The sequence below is a fragment of the Phocoena sinus genome, chromosome 20, assembly GCF_008692025.1.
Source record: "Phocoena sinus isolate mPhoSin1 chromosome 20, mPhoSin1.pri, whole genome shotgun sequence".
In the NCBI taxonomy this organism is placed as follows: domain Eukaryota; kingdom Metazoa; phylum Chordata; class Mammalia; order Artiodactyla; family Phocoenidae; genus Phocoena; species Phocoena sinus.
The window spans coordinates 46,976,640-46,995,294 of NC_045782.1; the positions used below are offsets into that span (position 1 = coordinate 46,976,640).

General features: G+C 50.4%; 2 protein-coding genes and 1 long non-coding RNA gene across 7 annotated transcripts in view; 1 reads left to right on the forward strand and 2 right to left on the reverse strand.

The window, feature by feature from the left end:
- Positions 1 to 293: 293 nt before the first annotated feature.
- On the reverse strand, positions 294 to 4,112 carry TSPAN10 (tetraspanin 10). The gene is made up of 3 exons (XM_032617280.1): positions 4,077 to 4,112; positions 2,194 to 2,786; positions 294 to 826 (listed from the first exon to the last, which is right to left on the reverse strand). Exons 1-3 carry the CDS (start codon positions 4,110 to 4,112, stop codon positions 364 to 366), a joined length of 1,092 nt encoding a protein of 363 aa, XP_032473171.1. The 3' UTR covers positions 294 to 363.
- Positions 4,113 to 7,431: 3,319 nt separating this feature from the next.
- On the reverse strand, positions 7,432 to 9,600 carry LOC116745047. Its single transcript, XR_004347248.1, has 3 exons — positions 9,404 to 9,600; positions 8,864 to 8,962; positions 7,432 to 8,004 (listed from the first exon to the last, which is right to left on the reverse strand). It is a non-coding gene; the product is annotated as an uncharacterized LOC116745047 (long non-coding RNA).
- The window catches only part of NPLOC4 (NPL4 homolog, ubiquitin recognition factor), a 54,611-nt gene continuing 45,534 nt past the window's right edge, over positions 9,579 to 18,655 (forward strand). For 4 of the 5 annotated variants that reach the window (XR_004347247.1, XM_032615348.1, XM_032615351.1 and 1 more), the window contains exons 1-2: positions 9,710 to 9,867; positions 13,012 to 13,092. Coding sequence is in view for 4 of the 5 variants with exons in the window: in XM_032615348.1 (XP_032471239.1) it covers positions 9,853 to 9,867; positions 13,012 to 13,092 (96 nt within the window). In the remaining variant the exon portion in view is untranslated. Of the gene's footprint in view, positions 9,868 to 13,011; positions 13,093 to 18,655 lie in introns of all 5 variants that reach the window. The other variant, XM_032615352.1, reaches the window with a different exon arrangement.

Sequence of the window (18,655 nt, forward strand, 5' to 3'; positions counted from 1 at the left end):
GTGGGGACTCATAGACTGGGCTTGGAGGTGTTGGAAGTGGGGGGTCAGTGGTGAGAGTCAAAAGTGGTCAGATGTGGAGATCGGAAGTGAGGGTTGGGGTGAGGGTCTGAGTTGGGGCTCGGTGGCAGGATTTCATCCAGTCTTGCTCGCCGCCCACTCTCCCTGCCAGCCAGGCTTTGCCTGCACCCTCTGTGGGAGGCAGACGCTGGCCAGGCAGTCGTTGGGGTCAGCTTACACTCGGACCATGGCAGTGTTTGCAAGCAAATGGGCAGTGTGGGGGAAAGGGGACCCTGGGGAGGCAGAGGCCAGCAGGTGGAGGAGGCCTGGGGGCCCAAGGTGCGTGTCCACAAGCACCAAGGCGGGTTATTGTGACACCTTCCCTGGGAAGGGAGGGGAGGCCTGCAGCCCCAGACCCCATCCCGGTGCCCTGGTCTTTCGTCTCACCTGCCAGTCAGTCCGGGACCAGTTTGGCAGAGGGGAGGGCACTGAGTCTGGGGGTCCTGTGGACAAGCCCTCACGTTCTGCTGCCCTCTTGTGGACAGCCAGGGCCCTCACCAGCTGGGTGGCCAGCAGGAGCTCTGCCCCTTGGACCACCACCACAACGATGGCGTAGCCACCTGCAGCCCAGATGTTGCTGCGCAGCCACTGGAGGAGTGGGGGGCCGCAGCCCTCCAGGTGCACCACCCTCTGGGCCGCGTCCTCATCCAGGCCCAGGGCCCCGAAGCCACACTGGTCATTGACTGAGGCTCCATCTTCCCAGGGGTCGATACAGCAGGAGGCAGGAAGGCTGCAGGCCTGGACCCCAGGGGAGCTGCAGTTAAAGTACCTGCAAGGGCACGTGGGAGCATCAGTCTGGAGGCCAGGGCCCCTGGTCTTGGACCCCAGCGCTGTGTGGAATGTCTCCTACCCGCCTTCAAACTTCCATGGCCACACACACACATAGGCACGCAGGCATGCACATGTGCGTGCATGCAAGCACACAGGCATGAATGCACACACACATGCACACTGGCAGGCGTGTACACACACACATGCACATGCACACACACTTGTGCACACACACACACACACACACACACACACGATACCCAGCTCTCTATAATTCACCCCAGCACTGCATAGGCCTCTGTACATGCTTGGCTAGAAGGCACACTCTGCGTAAGACAGCTGAAGGGAGGCAAGGGTTTGATGGGGCCTGGAAGTAAGACGGCCTCACTCCACAGATGCTGCTGAGTTGGTCTGAGCAGCAGAGCTGGAGTGGGAGAAGGTGGGTTGAGGACTGGTAGAGGCTTCTGTAGTGGTCACCGGGTCGTGGTGGGGGCATGAGGGGCCACACTGGGCAGCAACAAGGGATGGGAGGCTCGGGAGGAGCTCGCAGGGCCTCGAGAGAGTGTTGCTCTTGTCACTCACTTCAGGCAGCCCTCAGGTGCCCTTGGCCTTTGACTGGCATCCAGGGCCCTGTGACCAGCAGGCTCACCCTTCGCCCTCCCTCACAGGCACAGTCTCATCTCCTTGAAGAATGGGCTTCAGTAAGGCAGGGGCTTGGAGGTCGGCAGGCTGGGAGGCATCACAACACCAGAAAGGGCTGCCACCGACCCAAAGTCACACTCGGCCACCAAATGAGAACAATCCAGATGGGTGCTTCTAAGGTGCCCAGAAAGAAGGGCCCAGCATGTCGCAGGGACTATTGGGTACAAATGGCTGGTTTTCAAGAGTCTCCATATGGCTCTAAACACACACATGTACACACACACACATAAACACACAGACACACACACACACACACACACACACACAGTGGAGGGAGAACTGTGCAGTCATAGTCCAAAATGATGTCCTGAATTAAACTAAAAGTTATTTTCAATTGACATTGAGATGTACGATGTCCTTACTGAAAAAGAAAAAAAAAAACAACCCCCAAAAGTGACTTTCTAGCTCTACTGGCTGAGCTTCTCTATTAACATCCCTGCATGACCATGTGGCCCTGGCTGGGCCTGAGTGTGTACATGCGCAAGTGTGCCCACATGAGCGTGTGCGCACATATGTGTACAGGTGAGGAGCCTATACAGGTGAGTTTGTGTATAGGTGAGTATGTGCATGTGAGCGTGTGTGTGGCCCGCCTCCTCTCCAGCCCCAAGGATCCTGCCGGCCACCATGGGGCTGCCCTCCGCCCTTTCAGGCTCTAGGACTCACAGGTTCCGCTGCCAGTCCTGGTAGGAGGCCACTCCGCAGCACTGCAGCCCGAGCTGAACTTGGTCAATGAGGAAGCACAGGTCTGGGTCGTCTTGGTAGTCGGTGATGGCCATGCGTAGGACGTGCTCCAGGTCATCCTGTAACTGGCCCCAGAAGGCCACCACCAGGGCCCCTGCCACGGCCTCCAGCACCAGAAAGGCAAGGATGCCCCCAGAGAAGCAGCGCAGCAGAAAGGCGTTCTCGCAGAGGGCGCCCAGGCAGCCTGCCAGGCTCACCGCACTGAACGCCAGCCCGCCCAGCACCAGCCCCAGCATTGGGTCTGCGGGCAGCGGGCCCCCCCAACTACTCCCCAGAGACCCCTTGACGGCCAGGCCCCAGAGCCCGATGGCCAGGGCCAGCAGACTGAGCAGAGAGAAGACGAAGTTGGACAGGAAGATCAGGCACTTGAGGAAGCTGCTTCCCCAGGGGAAGCAGCAGGCCAGGACCCCCTCAGGGCCTGCCCTCCGGGCCTGGTCCTCCCAGGGTGCTGGCCCTGGGTGACTTGAAGTGAGGGGGCTGCTTCCGGCGAGGGGTGGTTCCTGACCCCCAGCATCCTGCAGAGGGAAGAAGAAGAGGGAGGTCTCACCAGGGCAACCCTCTTCACTCAGACCCTGTGACACTCAGCTGGGAGCAGGGTCACAGCCTGCAGGGGTAAGGAAGCTGGAAGGTGAAGCTGAAAGGTGAAGGCGGAAGGGGGTGCTCAAAGACCCTAGAAGGCCAGGGACATGAGGGCCTTAAGGCTTGTCCTGCTCAGCCAAGCAGCAGAGGGGATGGTGAGGGGCTCTGGGGGCAGGGAGAGGAGAGGCCAGGAGACCGGGGCTCTGTGGGGTGCAGGGCCTCCCGAGGACCCCACCTTGCCCTTCAGCAGGACATTCAGCCAAGCTCGGGGGCCCTGGCCTTACCACAGAGAAAATTAACAGGGTGCTGATGGTTGCGGGGGGGCCCACCCCCTCTCTCGGTTCCCCCCACCCTCCTCTTGGTTCCCCAGCAGAGGACTGGCTCACTGATCATGAGGTTGGGAGAAGCTGCAAAGCCAGTTCCATTTGGCCCCTTGATGGACAGTCTCCATTTCAGATATGCCTGCCTCCGCAGCGCCTCCACTGGCAGGCAGGTATGGGAGGGCTTCTGCCCCCTCTCTGCAGGGGGAGGGGCAGCAGGCCCTTGAGTTTGGTTGTGGGGGAAGAATGAGGAAGCTAAGGCCCCAGGCCTGGGCAGGGCTCCCAGTTTACCAGGAAGAAGCTGGCCCTTCACTCCCCACCTGCCTGACCGCATCAGAGCACAGGAAAGGAGGGTTATTGATCAGCACCCCCAGAACTCAACAAGTCAGTAAGAGCAAAAGGCCAGGCTGCCGGCATTGGCCTTCAGCCCCTTCTGCACCCTGAGCCAGAGCCCACCCCCCCACCCGCCAGATCCACGGGGAGGCCTGCCAGATCTCCTGTGCAGGGGCCATACCAGGCTGAGCGGACAGCAGCCTCAAGGAGGGGGCAACAGGGAGGTGAGAAGGCGGGGCACGTCACATGTGGGTGGGGGACAGGGAAGATGTGAGGGTGGCCTGATGGCCCTGGTGGGCACCATCCCCTGGGTGTGCGCTTTCCTTGGGGTGTGGACACACCCCATGCCGTGCCAAACACAAGGGCAAGGGCGGGTCACCTTTCAGAGTCTGAACGGGGCGCTGGGGGAGGTTAAGGCACCTGATTAATAAAGCCCCACCCCGATCTTAGCAGCCCCTCCTGAGCACCCACCTCCTGGCTAGCCCCAGCACACAACATGGCTCTGGTGGGCCAGGGTGGGGAGAACCCAGCCGGGACATCGCCAACCCCGGCAGGCCTCCAGGCACTGCTTACCTGGGACAGCAGGGGGCTCCTTTCCCCCTCCTCCATCCTCCACCAGGACAAGTGTGCTGGTCCCCCGCTGGCCTCTCTGGCTGGGACACCAGGGCTGGTGCTGCCTGTGCCTCCGGCTGCTCTGTGAGCTGTGAGCCCCACCGGGACTTCGCAGTCACGATCGGATCATGTGAGGAGTCATAGTTTAGGGCTTAAGACAGCCTCTGCTTGTTGAGATGCAAAGGATCCTTCTTGAGCCCAGATTCTTGGCCTCACTCTGTGCAGGCATGACGTGGGTGGGGCTGTCAGGGGGCAGGCCTCATGGGCATCACCACAGGGCCCCAGTGTGGGCCTCAGCCTGGCGGGTCCAGTGGTGCCCCTCAGCTCAGCCCGAAGATCAGACCCTGGCTCCCAGTAACAGCCCGGGAGAACTGCCCACAGCTAAATGCCAGTTTATTCCGATTTATTCACTGCAAGAAAGAAGTTTTATGTATATATATGCATATACATACATATATACAGTGTATGTATATATGTATGTATATATATATTTTAAATTTTTATTTAATTTTATTTTTGGCTGCATTGGGTCTTCGTTGTTGCGTGCAGGCTTTCTCTAGTTGCGGCAAGCAGGGGCTACTGCTCGTTGTGGTGCGTGGGCTTGTCGTTTCAGTGGCTTCTCTTGTTGTGGAGTATGGGCTCTAGGTGTGCAGACTTCAGCAGTTGTGGCTCACGGGCTGTAGAGCACAGGCTCAGTAGTTGTGGCACACAGGCTTAGTTGATCTGCAGCATGTGGGATCTTCCCGGACCAGGGATCGAACTTCTGTTCCCTGCATTGGCAGGTGGATTCTTAACTACTGCGCCACCAGGGAAGTCCCTATATGTGTATATTTGAAGTGCCTTTATTTTTTTTAAGAATTTATTTATTTTATTTATTTTTGGCTGCATCGGGTCTTAGTTGTGGCCTGCAGGCTCCAGGGCGTGTGGGCTCTGTAGTTGGCGGCACGCAGGCTCTCTAACTGAGGTGCGTGAGCTCAGTAGCTGTGGCGTGGGCTTAGTTGCCCCACAGCATGTGGGATCTTAGTTCGCTGACCAGGGATCGAACCCGCGTCCCCTGCATTGTAAGGCGGATTCTTTACCACTGGACCACCAGGGAAGTCCCCCTTTGTTTATTTATTTATTTTTTAAGCACTGGCTAGATCACATCCTTCCTGGTTTTGAGGTGGCTGGGATCCCCCACCCTCTGAGCTTCTCAGGAGTAGGACTTTGTCACGGTTAGTATTGTGCCCTAGTGCTTGGAGAGACCCCAGCCATGCAGCTGCCACCTCTGCAGGCAGAGATGTGCTCCAGGCTCTCTGACCCTGCATTGTCTGCCCTTTCACCCTGGCTTGGATGCGGTAGAAAGACTGGCTCAGAGCAGACCCCTACCAGCCAACAACTCTGGAAGACCTTGGGCACGCACTCCCACACCTCCTGGGTACTGCTTGTGGAGTCCGTGAGGCTATGACGTGCGTTGACGCTGCTGTTGGCTTCTGGGGCCAGAGGCCGTGGTGGGGTCAGAGGCTGCCAGGGGCCCCTCTGCAAACACGTGTGCGTGGCAGGAAAAAGGGTGGCCTCTGGGGTATGTGTGTGCCGCATCCCATCTCCACCATCCTCCCCACTCCCTTTCTCAGCTTCTTCTGTTTGATGTTTAAGCCCAGCCTTTTTTCCTCCATTTAGTCACCATTTTACAATCCAGCCACATGGGCTGCTTGCTGGGCCTGAAACGCCTTGCACTTGTGTGCCCTGGCCTATGCCATCCCCTGAAATCTCCTCCTGGTGTTCAGTTCCAGAGTAGTACGGCCGAGGGAACACTTTTCATTTTTATTCGCTTCATTTGTCTGTGTTCTTGCTTTGGGTCCCCCACTAGCTTCTCCCAGAACAACCACCCCACGGAGCCCAGCCTACACTCCGGCAGAGGGCCAGCTGAGTTTTAAGCCCCTGAATGAGGAGAGTTCGTTAACACAGCATTATTGTGAGCACAGATGACTGACGCTGGGTTTATTCTCTGTCAGGGACTGTTCTGAGCCCTACAACAGTGAGGAAACCTGACAATCCCCCGTCATAAGGTGCTTACATTTGAGTACAGGGGAAGTCACAGAGTAAGCAAAGAAACCAGTAAATGTATGCTATTTTATAAGGTCATGAGTGTTAGGAAGCAAGGAAAGGAAATGGCTGGTGGAGGGTGTTGTCTTATATCAGGTGATCAGAGAGGCCTCACTGTAGGAAAATGTTTGGTTCCTAGGTATACACCCAAAAGGATTGAAAACAGGGACTCACACAAATACATGGATATACACGTTCACAGCAGCCAAAAGGTAGAAACAACCCGGGTGTCCATCAATGAAGAATGGATGAACAAAACGTGCTCCATCCATACCGTGGATTATTCAGCCATAAAATGGAAAGAAGTTCTAACACAGGCTACAACATGGATGAACCTTGAAAACATGGTGCTCAGTGAAAGAAGCCAGACACAAAAAGTCCACGTACAGTACGATTCCACTTATATAAAATGTTCAGAATAGGTAAAGCCATAGAGACAGAAGGTAGATTAGTGGTTGCCAGTGGCTGGGGGAGGGGGAAATGGCGGCTAATGCTGAAGGAGTGTAGGGCTTCCTTCCAGGAGTGATGAAAATACTTTAGGACTAGATAGAGGAGGTGGTTGTACATGTACTACATGATACTGAGTTTTTCCCTTTAAAATGGTTAACTGTATGTTCTGTGAATTTCATATCGTTTTACAAAAAGAGAAGAAGAGGGCTGAGAAGAAGCCGAAGGAAAAGAGGGAACGAGGGACTTCCCTGGTGGCCCAGTGGTTAAGACTCCACACTTCCAGTGCAGGCGGCGCGGGTTCAATCCACAGTCAAGGAACTACAATCCCACACGCCGAATGGTGTGGCCAAGAAGAAAAAAAAAAGAAAAGAGGGAACGAACCTCGTGGATTTTCTCAGGTCAGGGTCCCTGCGAGGCCAACCCTGGTCACTGGGGAGTGTCTCAGGATCCAGACCCGGGAAGGAAACAGCATTGTGCTGGTGGAGGGAGAAGGCGAGCTGTCAGGCAATCTCAACAAAGTCCTTGGTGATCCCCGCAGCTCGGATGGCCTGCAGAGTCATCCCAGATTGAGACATGGGTATGCGCCTTGATAGCCATCCACTGTTATTGGGCATGAGCTGCCTGGGGAAGGGACCGTGATCTGGAGTGAGCACAGTCCCCGAAGGGGAGCTCAGCCAGGGCTGCCAGCAACTTCAGTCTGAGGGCAGTGCACTTGGCACACACTGTAACTGAATGTGGGGTCCAGCTGCTCGCTGCTCAAAAGCCAATAAAGAGGCAAGGCTGGTGGAAAGGAAAGTTTGCTTTATTTCTGAGGCTGGCAATTGCGGGGTCCGGGGAAGGGGAAGGGCAGACTCCTGTCCACAGGCCGACTCCCCTCCACTGACAAGCAGTGGGCAAGAGCTTTTATAGATGGAGGGAGGGGGCTACATGCAGAGACAGCACAGTCAGCTGACGGTCATCTTGAAATTGGTCCTTGGCGGTCTGACAAGCGTCATCTCGATTGTTTTAAGTACAGTTAATCTTCAGTTCCAGGGTCAGTTTGTTCCCATTTCCATGAGGCCAGTTCTCAGAATTGTGGCAGCTTCTGTCATGGCTACCGTCTGGTCATCATGTAGTTAACTTCTTCCACCTGGTGGGGGTTTCAGTACCTATAGAACAGCTCACGTGGGCTTCCCTGGTGGCGCAGTGGTTGAGAGTCCGCCTGCCGATGCAGGCGACACGGGTTCGTGCCCCGGTCCGGGAAGATCCCACGTGCCGTGGAGCGGCTAGGCCCGTGAGCCATGGCCGCTGAAGCCTGTGCGTCCGGAGACTGTGCTCCGCAATGGGAGAGGCCACAACAGTGAGAGACCGTGTACTGCAAAAAAAACCAAAATAACAGCTCACAGGACACGGCTCAGAATACTATCTATAGCCCTTGAGGTAGAACTAAAGGTCCTTGACTTTGCTTACTGACTTAAACTATTATTGTTTTGTCCCCTTTGACTATTTTCCTCTGTTTCTGTATTTTCTCATTTCTCTGATTAAACTTATTCTTTGGCTAAAGTTTTTCCACAGACAAAAGGCAGGCAGAAGACATGGGGGGCATAGACCATAGGGTCCTGTTCTGTTTCAACACTAGGCTGACGTGTGCAGGAAGAGCGCTTCAGGCCTGTAAAGTACCTTAGGTGGGAGCAAGCCTGGAAAGTTTGAAGAAGGATGGCTGTTCGAATTTTGCTCCAAGTGAGATGGGGAGATGACAGGTGTTGAGTAATGTGCATTCCGACCTGACTCACGCTTTAAAAGGACCACTCAGGCTGCTGTGCTGCAGGCGGAAGGTCAGGGCAAGGACGGGAGCTGGAGGTCAGGCCTTGTGCAGCCAAACTGTGTCTCGTCCCTTCCTCAAAGGGGACACACCCAGCCTCATCAGTTACTGCAATCAGGCTCCAAAGCCAGGCTCTCTGGGAGATGGTCATCACCTCTCAGGCCCCATCTCAGCCTTGTTCTGATATAGAGTAGCCTCCAGATGAAATCATAGTTACCACTACCGTTATGGGCCGAACTGTGTCCCCCCAAATTTATATATTGAAGTCCTAACCCCAGCATCTCAGAATGAGACTTAGAGGTAGGGCCTTTAAAGAGGCAATTAACTTAAAATCAGGTCATTAGGGTGGGCCATCCTCCAATGACCTTATAAGAAAAGGAAAATGGGACTCAGAGAGACACCAGGGATGCACCTGTACAGAGGGAAGACACAGGAGGAAGGCAGCTGTCTGCAAGCCAAGGAGAGAGGCCTCAGAAGAAACCAAACCGGCTGTCCCGCGATCTCAGACTTCCTGCGGGGAGAGGAAATGAGAGTAACAACCTCCTAACTGTTTTCAACACAGGAGACAAACACAATCTGAAATTGAATCATGGGATTAAAAAACATAGTTTAGCCTCTTAGAGGTTTTCGTAACTTTTTTTTCATAATCATAGGCAAGGTCAGCTACCAAATGTGCAGCGCCCAGTGCAAAATAAAAACGTGGAGCTCCTTGCTGAAAACTATTAAAGATTGCAAGACGGTGACGGCAGAGCATTGAATCAAGTGTGAGGCCATTCGGAGCCACACACGTGGGTGCCCATGAAGCTGGCCCTGGGGGCAATTTTAGGATATTGTATCTCCGTGGCAAAGAAGTATTTATCTAAAATGTGGTCGAAATTCATTCGTTTCTCTTATGTTAGATTCAGGGAAAATGCCTTCTTAAAAAATACATATCATGAAGGTATGATGTCACCTTCCCGAAGCTATTTCTCCATTTCCGTGGGACCAGCGAGGCGCTGGGAATGTCCAATCCGAGCCCGCCGACCGCTCTCCTGGGCGAGACGCGCGTTCGTGCTTCCCTCCCAGCTTCTCTGCAGCGTCTCTCCACCGCGTGGCCAGCCGGGGTCGCCCCTCCGCGGGGAGCCCGGCGCGGGGCCGCCCTGCGCAGGCGCGGACCGTTGGTGGGGCCGGAACCTGGTTGAGCGGCCGGAACCTGGTTGCGCGGTCGCGCGGCCGGGGGAGCGCGTCCGGCGAGGCACCGGACGTCGCGGCGGTGGCGGCCGGGCGGTGAAGCTGGAGCGGCGGTGGCGGCGGCGGCCGGAGGCCGGGGCTGGGGCTGAGGCGGGGGTCGGGGCTGCAAGGCCCGCGGGGCGGCAGGCAGCGGCGGCCCGGGGCTCAAGCCCGGATACGGGAGCGGCCACCATGGCCGAGAGCATCGTGAGTGGGGCGGCCGGGCGGGAGGGTGCCGGGATGAGGCAGCAGATTTGCCGGCGCGGCCTGCGGAGAGGCCCAGCGGCCCGCCCTCCTCTTCATGGGCCGGCCGGGTGGCCGGGCTACCGCCCTCCTCTCTTCAGTTCCTCCCGTCCCCGGCCGACGGGGGAGGCCGGGCTGTCCGCGGGGTGTGGGTTGTGCCGGCCTTTCCATTCCTGGTCGCGGGGGTCGCACTTGGAGGGGCTGCAGTTCCTCGGGGCCGGGGCTACGATCCCTTCTCGCCTCCTGTCCGTCTGTCTTGCCTCCTTTCGTCGCCCCAGTGAGTGCCTTGTCATGGGTTCCTTAAAAGGAGAGCACTTTCTGTAAACGGGGACCCCATCCCACGAGAGGAAGCTGCTAAGAAGGGAAACGGTGGCCTGGTGGATGGCAAGGAGACCTTGACAGCTTCCTGTCTGTAAAGGGATGTTATAAAGGTTGATCTCATTTTGTACCCGAAGTCAGGGATTGACACACTCCCTTTCCCTGCTTAAAGTTAAAAAAAAAAAAAAAAAAAAAAAGTGAAAATCAGAAAAAACTGGCCATCCCTTAACTTGTGGAAAGTTTCCTCTCAGAAGTCAGTGTGGCCGGAAAAAAGCCAAAAGACCAGCTGGACAGAAAAATTTTTGGTTAACGTTAAGGACCACTTGGGATTTCCTGGAGGAAGCAGAAGCAGTATGGGGTGGCAAGTCATGTTCAGAATTTGGCCATGGGAGAGCCTCTGCAGTTTTGCCAGGTGTCGGGAATGGCATTCATCCTCCTCTCTGGATGCTCTGGGCTGCAGGAACCTCCAGCTCTGGACTTTCAGGCTTTCATCCAGTGACTCCTCCTAATGCAGCTCTCCATTCAGGGGCCCTGGCGTCTGCTCCGTGTTTCCCAGCCTGGAGATGAGCAGAGGGCATGAATGCCCCAAGAGAAACGAGCAACTGATTCCTTTTAAAATAAGATTTACTAGTCTTTGGTGACTCACTCTAGAAATAGGTTAAGAATTAGCACTCAAATCTGCTTCCAGACTTTCTCTTTACTGTAATATTTTTAACCAAATTGCAGTAACCATGGACACGTGAGTTGTTTCAGAGAAGGCCACTTTTCTACTAGTGTATATAAGGCTAGGGTCTCATTGATAGCATGGATCTCTTGTCGAATTTCTCAGATTGTCAGGAATTAAAACAGATGATTCTTCTGAAATTTATTTCAAAAGTTTTTATTTATTTAGAAAGAGGTCTTCTAAAATTTTCTATGGGATAACTAATTTTTATTTCACCAGTTCTTTGACTCCCCCAAGAAATATTCTGGGCTCATTTTCTTATAAATAGGGAAACTTAGTTACCAAGAAGCTATGTGTCCATGTTGCCTGGTCTGTCTCTTGTGTATTTTACTTTATACCATGTGTCAGAGGCCAAGTCGTACCTTCCCTCAGTATGAATTATCTTTGTCTCTTGGAGTTAAATACTGAGCTTAGCTTGGAAACCTGGACTGCTGTGCCCTGTTGTAAATGAACAAGTAGATTAAGTTCTTAAGCTTTAGAGCTCTCCAGAAACGTGTTATCCTGACCTTTAGCTTCTCGAGGTGTGGAGTGTCATGCTCTTGGTCCTAAGTGAACAGTCAAAGCAACGGTCATAGAATCCCTCAAAGAGAAGCAGAGCTCTTTACTTCTTAACCTGCCTCAGTGTTGGAGACAGATTTCAGAAACAAATAAATGGGAGTTTACCTAATGCCCAGGCTGTGTATTAAGAAAACATTTTTCTAGATGTTGAATCCAGAGTAAAGCATACTAGAAATCAAAAGTCAAAATAATTTGAGTGCACATAGATGAGTGAGAAAGTTAAACAGATGTTGTTAAGAAGCAAAAAGAAAATACTTTATGCTCTTAACAATTGGGATTTCATAAGGCTTGTTCAACACAAAATCTTAAAAACTGAGAACAATATGGGGACAAAGGCTTTTCAGTTAAGCAAAAGTTATTAGAAAATGAGAAAGACATAGTCAAGCTATTTCAGCAAAATCTAGATGATTCTTGTTTGGTAAAGGTGGACAGATCGAAAGCCATTGTGGCATTTTGTCCTGTATCAGTGAAAGTCTTTTTAAAAACAACTGCTTGTGACATTTCTTGTCTGTATAGTGTTGGTTCGAATACAGTGTACAGTGCAGTAGTTGCTGAGGGGAGTAACTATAAAACATGAGTACTTTCTGGCACATTCTGTTCCTCCCATGCCTCAGGTGGTTGGAACATCCTCTGTCTTGCTGGCGTCAGGGCATGCCGGTTTATGCTACCCACTGAGGCAGGACCTTGGATGGTTGGCCAGGGCATAATAGCACACTTTCACTGGGCTTCGATCAGCATGAAAATCAAGTCTAGAAAGTGATGCTCCGTCCAGTTGTCTTCCAGGCCTAGCAACCATTTCAGGCTTGCCATGAAAATATATATATTTTAAACCCTGCCAAATTTTACCGTGGTATTAAACACATTTTTTTAAATTCTTTTTTATTGAAAGTAAATAACAAATTAGAGGATTTCCTGTGATCCTTTTTATGTTTTTAATTGTTTTTTGTTTGTTTGTTTGTTTTGGCTGTGGGATCTTTGTTCCCTGACCAGGTATCTAACCTGTGTGCCCTCAGCTTTCACTGCTGAGTCGTAACCACTGGACCACCAGGGAATTCCCTGTGATCCTTTTAAGTTAGTCTAGTCTGTGTATGGATCCTGGAACAAAGTGAGATATTTTTTAAAGAACTCAGTTGTTCATGATTCATGGTGGGTTTTTTCCTGCTGATTTAAAAAAAAATTTTTTTTGTAAATCGGAAGAGAAAAACGTTAGTGTTTCAGATATATTCTGTATAAGTAATGGTTAAAAATTGAAGTCGTAATTTTCTGAGTGAAACGGTGAGAGTTGAGAATTAGGGCAGTCCTCTTAGGATGTCCTCCCATGAGCTGATGTCTCTCAGACCTCTGCTTCATTTTCTAGAAACATTGGGTTGGGTGTTGGCAAGGGGAAGGGTGAGGTTTGGCTCTAAGTTTCGGTGACCCAGATGCTGAAAGACTGCAGAGGTTAGTTTCAGTAATAGGTCAGGACCTTCCTAGTCTGTGCAGTAACCAACTTGTTTCATTTACCACAGATAATTCGTGTTCAGTCCCCAGATGGGGTGAAGCGGATCACAGCAACAAAGAGAGAAACAGCTGCAACATTTTTGAAAAAGGTACTTGTGGCTTGGGTATTGACCTTCCTTCATCCTCTCCTGTTATTCCCTTCCTGTTGTGTACCTTTTCTCTTTTCCTCATTTCCTGAGTCCGCCCCCTCCCAAGTTCAGTCTCTTGTATTGCTTTTCTCTGTCATGATTGGTGGGACTGATACAGGATCAGACGTGTCACAGCTGACCACTGCTAACCATTGCAGGACCAAGGGCCCAAAGGTCAGTGTAAAAGGATTTCACAAGAGGAATATTTATGAGTGAAAAATCAGAGAATGAGAAACTTGAATTGTCCATCAAAGGGGAATTGCTAACATGTATAGAATTATCCCACTTTGTTCTTAAAAAATTAAAGCCACATACACAAATTGTTGTGTGAGAATATGGTTTGAAAGAGCACAAGCCAGACCTAAAAGGGGCAACCCCAGGAGGGGAGGCCAAAGTAAGGAGAGTGGCTTTTGCTTTATACTTCATACCAGAGGTAGGCAAAGCATGGCTTGTGGCTGGCTGCCTGTTTTCATTGGAACACAGCCACACTCATCCGTTTATGCACTGTCTGGCTGCTTTTGAGCTCTAGCAGCAGAGCTGAGTAGTTGTGATAGACTATATGGCCCTTTACAGAAAAAGTTTGCCAGCCTCTACTTTATGCATTCTTTACTATTTGAATTTGTTGCAGGCAGCTGTTACCTTTGTAATGATAAAAAATATCATTTTTCACTGTTCGTAAGCAAAAAAAATTGTCAGATCACAGACTGTTAGAGCCAGAGGGAATCTTAGGTGTCATGTATTCTGATCTTTTTATTTTCACAAAGGTGGAAACTGAAGTCCAGGGAATAAAGAGATTTGCTGAGGATCACACTGTGTTCTGTTAGGGAAGCCACAGCACTTACCTGGGAAGTTTGGCTTCTGAAAGGTAGTTGCTATCCTGATTCCAACAGTGCTGCTTAAGTGACCATATTTACAAGAATAAAAGGAAAAAATCAGGTGCAATAGACAGCAGAGAAGAGAATCTCTATGTCTTTAAGGACTTTTTTTTTTTTTTTTTTGCGGTGTGTGGGCCTCTCACTGTTGTGGCCTCTCCCGTTGCGGAGCACAGGCTCTGGACGCGCAGGCTCAGCGGCCATGGCTCACAGGCCCAGCCGCTCCACGGCATGTGGGATCTTCCCGGACCGGGGCACGAACCCGTGTCCCCTGCATCGGCAGGCGGACTCTCAACCACTGCGCCACGAGGGAAGCCCTAAGGACTTTTTAATATCTTACTCTTTGCTTTTTTAGTAACAGCTGACCATTGTCAGCTTGCTCCTGGAGGTGGTGCTGGGATACACTAAATGCTCGAGTTCTTGAGAGATTGAGACAAAGACTAAGCATTACGTAGCTATTGCTTGGACAGTTGTGGGGATAAACATGAGATGTAAGGGGACTGCATACAGTTGTTCTTTACTTTTCTGAGTCTTTGTGATACGGAAATTTCTTAAACTCAAATCTGTAGTAACCAGGGGACTTCCCTGGTGGTCCAGTGATTAAGGCTCCGCGCTTCCACTGCAGGGGGCACAGGTTACGGGTTTGATCCCTGGTTGGGGAACTAAGATCCCGCATGCTGTGCAGTGTGCCCAAAAAAAAAACCTAAAAAAAAAAAAAAAAAATCTAGTAGTCATGTAGAGATATCATTTCATTTTGTTTTTAACTTGAGACTTTTGTGCTTGGCATCAAATGTAGAGTTGTTGGACAGGTTAAGTTCAGATGATTTCAGAGAAACCTAAAAAGTCAGGATTGTAGTTCTGCCTTTTATTTGCCTCAGAAGTATTCCTAAAATCCTGGTGTTTCCTCTGGTAGTTAATTGTTGTCTTGCATAGGGAATATAGACACAATAACTGTCATTGGATGTGGGTGGAGTCAGGGAGGTACAGTTTAGTGTTGACTGATTAATCGCTGAAGCCATCATCAACACGGTAGTCATTGTTTAGGAGAAATTTTCTTGGGAATACTCAAAAACAAACATTTATTACTCTGAAGTAATGTTTCCCCTCAAGTGAAAATCGTTTTCTCTGATTATACAAATAATATGGATTAATTATAAAAGGCTCAAAAACAATACAGGAAAGTATAAAGAAGTAAGAATAACTCAAGATTTTATTAGCCAGAAATAACTGTTAATGTAACGTCTTTATGTGTACACATGTGCAGACACACACACACACCTCTCTGCATGTGCATGTACACATACTTTCACCAAAATGGGATCGTACTATACTACTGCTGTATTTTCATCAAATCTGACTGAGTTTAAGGAGAAACATTTACTTATTTATTTTTTTAAAAATTAATTAATTAATTTAAAATTAATTTATTTTTGGCTTTGTTGGGTCTTCGTTGCTGCGCGCAGGCTTTCTCTAGTTGCGGCGATCAGGGGCTACTCTTCGTTGCGGTGCAGAGTCTTCTTATTGCTGTGGCTTCTCTTGTTGCGGAGCACGGGCTTTAGGTGCGTGGGCTTCAGTAGTTGTGGCTCGTGGGCTCTAGAGCGCAGGCTCAGTAGTTGTGGTGCACCAGCTTAGTTGCTTCGCGGCACGTGGGATCTTCCTGGACCAGGGCTCGAACCCGTGTCATCTGCATTGGCAGGCGGATTCTAAACCACTGCACCACCAGGGAAGCCCAAGGAGAAACATTTATGTATCAGTAAGAAAGAAAAAAACGCTGTCACACCTACTTGTAGCATTTTATTTTATATGTAAAGTGCTTTTTTAGACTGATTTGGAAAATAATGTGTTTTAATCATGTATTATGTATTTGTAAGGAGGAAAATCCAATTGAAATTAATTGGGTAGGCTCTCCCTATGAAATCATACTCAGAGTCCAGCCCTCCTGAACCTTTTTTTTGACTCAGCTGTCAACGTCATGCTTACTGAAGGGGTCACTGGTTGCCCTCTCAGGAGGGTCAGTGTGCCAGCTGCCGACAGCTGTTCTGCAGGTACTGGTGCTAGAGTGCTTATGAGCAGGGCTCAGAAACTGAGATCCCTGTTCCTTCCTTCATTGATCATTAAATGGATTGTTTGATAGAAATGTTGAGGGGTGACAGTTGTTTAGCTAACTGGGTGACAGGTTTGCATGAGCCCAGGCAATGACCCGTCTGTCAGCCCTGCTGCCCTGCAGGCAAGAGTTGTAAGCCTCTTGCTGTAAGATGCACCCGTTGTAGTGAAGTTCAAATCTCACCTTGTGATCATTTGTATACTGCTTTTTTTCACTTGACAATAGGTTATGGACATAGTTCTATGTCAATAAATGTAGTTTTACGTCTCTTTTTTTTCTGTAGTAAGAAAAATAACATAAAATTTGCCATGTAAACCATGTTTAAGTGTACGGTTCAGTAGCATTAAGTACATTCACAGTACTGTGCGGCCATCACCACCGTCCATCTCCAGAACTTTTCCATCTTCCCAGACTGAAACTCTGTCCCCGTTAAACACTAACTCCCTCTCCCCCTCCCCCAGCCCTTGGTAATCATTCTACTTTCTATCTCTATGAATCTGACTCCAGGTCTCTCACATAAGTGGACTCATACTGATTTTTTTTTTAAGATTTTTTTGATGTGGACCATTTTCTTAAAGTCTTTATTGAATTTGTTACGGTACTGCTTCTGTGTTATGTTTTGTTTTTTTGGCTGAGAGACATGCAGGATATTAGCCCCCCGACCAGGGATTGAACCCGCACCCCCTGCATTGAAGGCAAAGTCCTAACCACTGGACTGCTGGGAAGTCCCTTGATTTTTTTTTTTTTTTTTTTTTTTTTTTTGCGGTACACGGGCCTCTCACTGTTGTGGCCTCTCCCGTTGCGGAGCACAGGCTCCGGACGCGCAGGCTCAGCGGCCATGCCTCACGGGCCCAGCCGCTCCGCGGCGTGTGGGATCTTCCCGGACCGGGGCACGAACCCGCGTCCCCTGCATCGGCAGGCGGACTCTCAACCACTGCGCCACCAGGGAAGCCCCCCTTGATTTTTAATAATAATTTGTGCATTTGTGTCCTATAAGTGGGCTTTGAAATGGCCTTCCTGTCCCCTCACAGACTTGCCTGAAAAGTGTATATTGACCACTGTGAACATTGTTGGCTCCAACTTGCTGTCCCTACACTTGACAGCCTTAATCCTGATTTAATATGTGGCATTATGCCCTCTAAGGAAATTGGTTTTGCGAGTGTGATGAGATGGCTTACATTGAAAATCTCTCAGGATCTTGAGTTACTGGTTCCTTTGAGACCATCTAATGCTTCTCACTCAAGAATTACTTCTTGGGCTTCCCTGGTGGTGCAGTGGTTGAGAATCTGCCTGCCAATGCAGGGATCACGGGTTCGAGCCCTGGTCCGGGAAGATCCCACATGCCACTGAGCAACTAGGCCTGTGAACCACAACTACTGAGCCTGCGCATCTGGAGCCTGTGCCCCGCAACAAGAAGAGGCCACAACAGTGAAAGGCCTGCGCACCACAATGAAGAGTGGCCCCTGCTTGCCGCAACTAGAGAAAGCCCTCGCACAGAAACGAAGACCCAACACAGCCAAAAATAAATTAATTAATAAATTAATTTTAAAAAATAGGAACAATCATTAAAAAGAAAAAGAATTCCTTCTCTGTGAATCACCAGATCATAAACCCCTCCAGGACAAGTTCTTCTGGCTATCTTGCTCGCCGGTGTCTTCTTTCACCTCCACGACCCAAGAGTTTGCTTCTGCTGCTGTCACTGCCCTGAACTGGCCCTTATAGTCACCCCAGATCCTACCTCTATCTTGTTTTTCTTTTTCTTTTGGCCACGCTGTGTGGCTTGTGGGATCTTAGTTCCCCAACCAGGGATTGAACCTGTGTCCTTGGCAGTGAAAGTGCTGGACCACCAGGGAATTCCCCTCAGTCCTATCTTAACTGACCTCTCAGCAGCAAGTGACATTTTCCCTTATAATACTTAAACTTTTTTTTTTAACTGTGAAATAAAATACTTGCTAAGAAATGCTTGAAAAATATGAACAGCCAAAATGATTGATGATGAAGCAAATACCCAGGTCTGGGTGGGGGGCAGTGCCAGTCTCTAGCAACCATAGGTCAGCCTTCCTACTCCCTCACCCTGTCACCCCTCTCCTGACTTGATGGGGGTTGCTCCCCCACTTTTCTGTGTTTTACCACACAGTATGCATTCCTAAACCCTAAATTTTAGTTTTGCCTATTTTGAACTTGAGATAACTGGAATCATGCCATGTATTCTTTTCTGTTACCTTCAATTATAAATATTTGTATTAATTTTACTCCATACCATGTTCCTGGTTTTATTACCTCAGGTGTGAAATAAAATTGTTAAGATTTTAATCGTGCTTTTTTTTTTTTTTTTTGTGGTACGCGGGCCTCCCACCGCCGTGGCCCCTCCCGTCGTGGAGCACAGGCTCCGGATGTGCAGGCCCAGCGGCCACGGGCCACGGGCCCAGCCGCCCCGCGGCACGCGGGACCCTCCTGGACCGGGGCATGAACCCGCGTCCCCCGCATCGGCAGGCGGACTCCCAACCACTGTGCCACAAGGGAAGCCTTATCGTGCTTTTATAAGACT

What these genes read in the sequence shown, in the direction of transcription:
- TSPAN10 (XM_032617280.1), bottom strand. Translation starts at nt 4,112, where the DNA reads ATGGAGGAGGGGGAAAGGAGCCCCCTGCTGTCCCAG. An exon ending in GGAGCCCCCTGCTGTCCCAG is followed by an intron (nt 2,787 to 4,076) that starts GTAAGCAGTGCC and finishes TTCCCTCTGCAG; the next exon opens with GATGCTGGGGGTCAGGAACC. An exon ending in CAGGACTGGCAGCGGAACCT is followed by an intron (nt 827 to 2,193) that starts GTGAGTCCTAGA and finishes GTGCCCTTGCAG; the next exon opens with GTACTTTAACTGCAGCTCCC.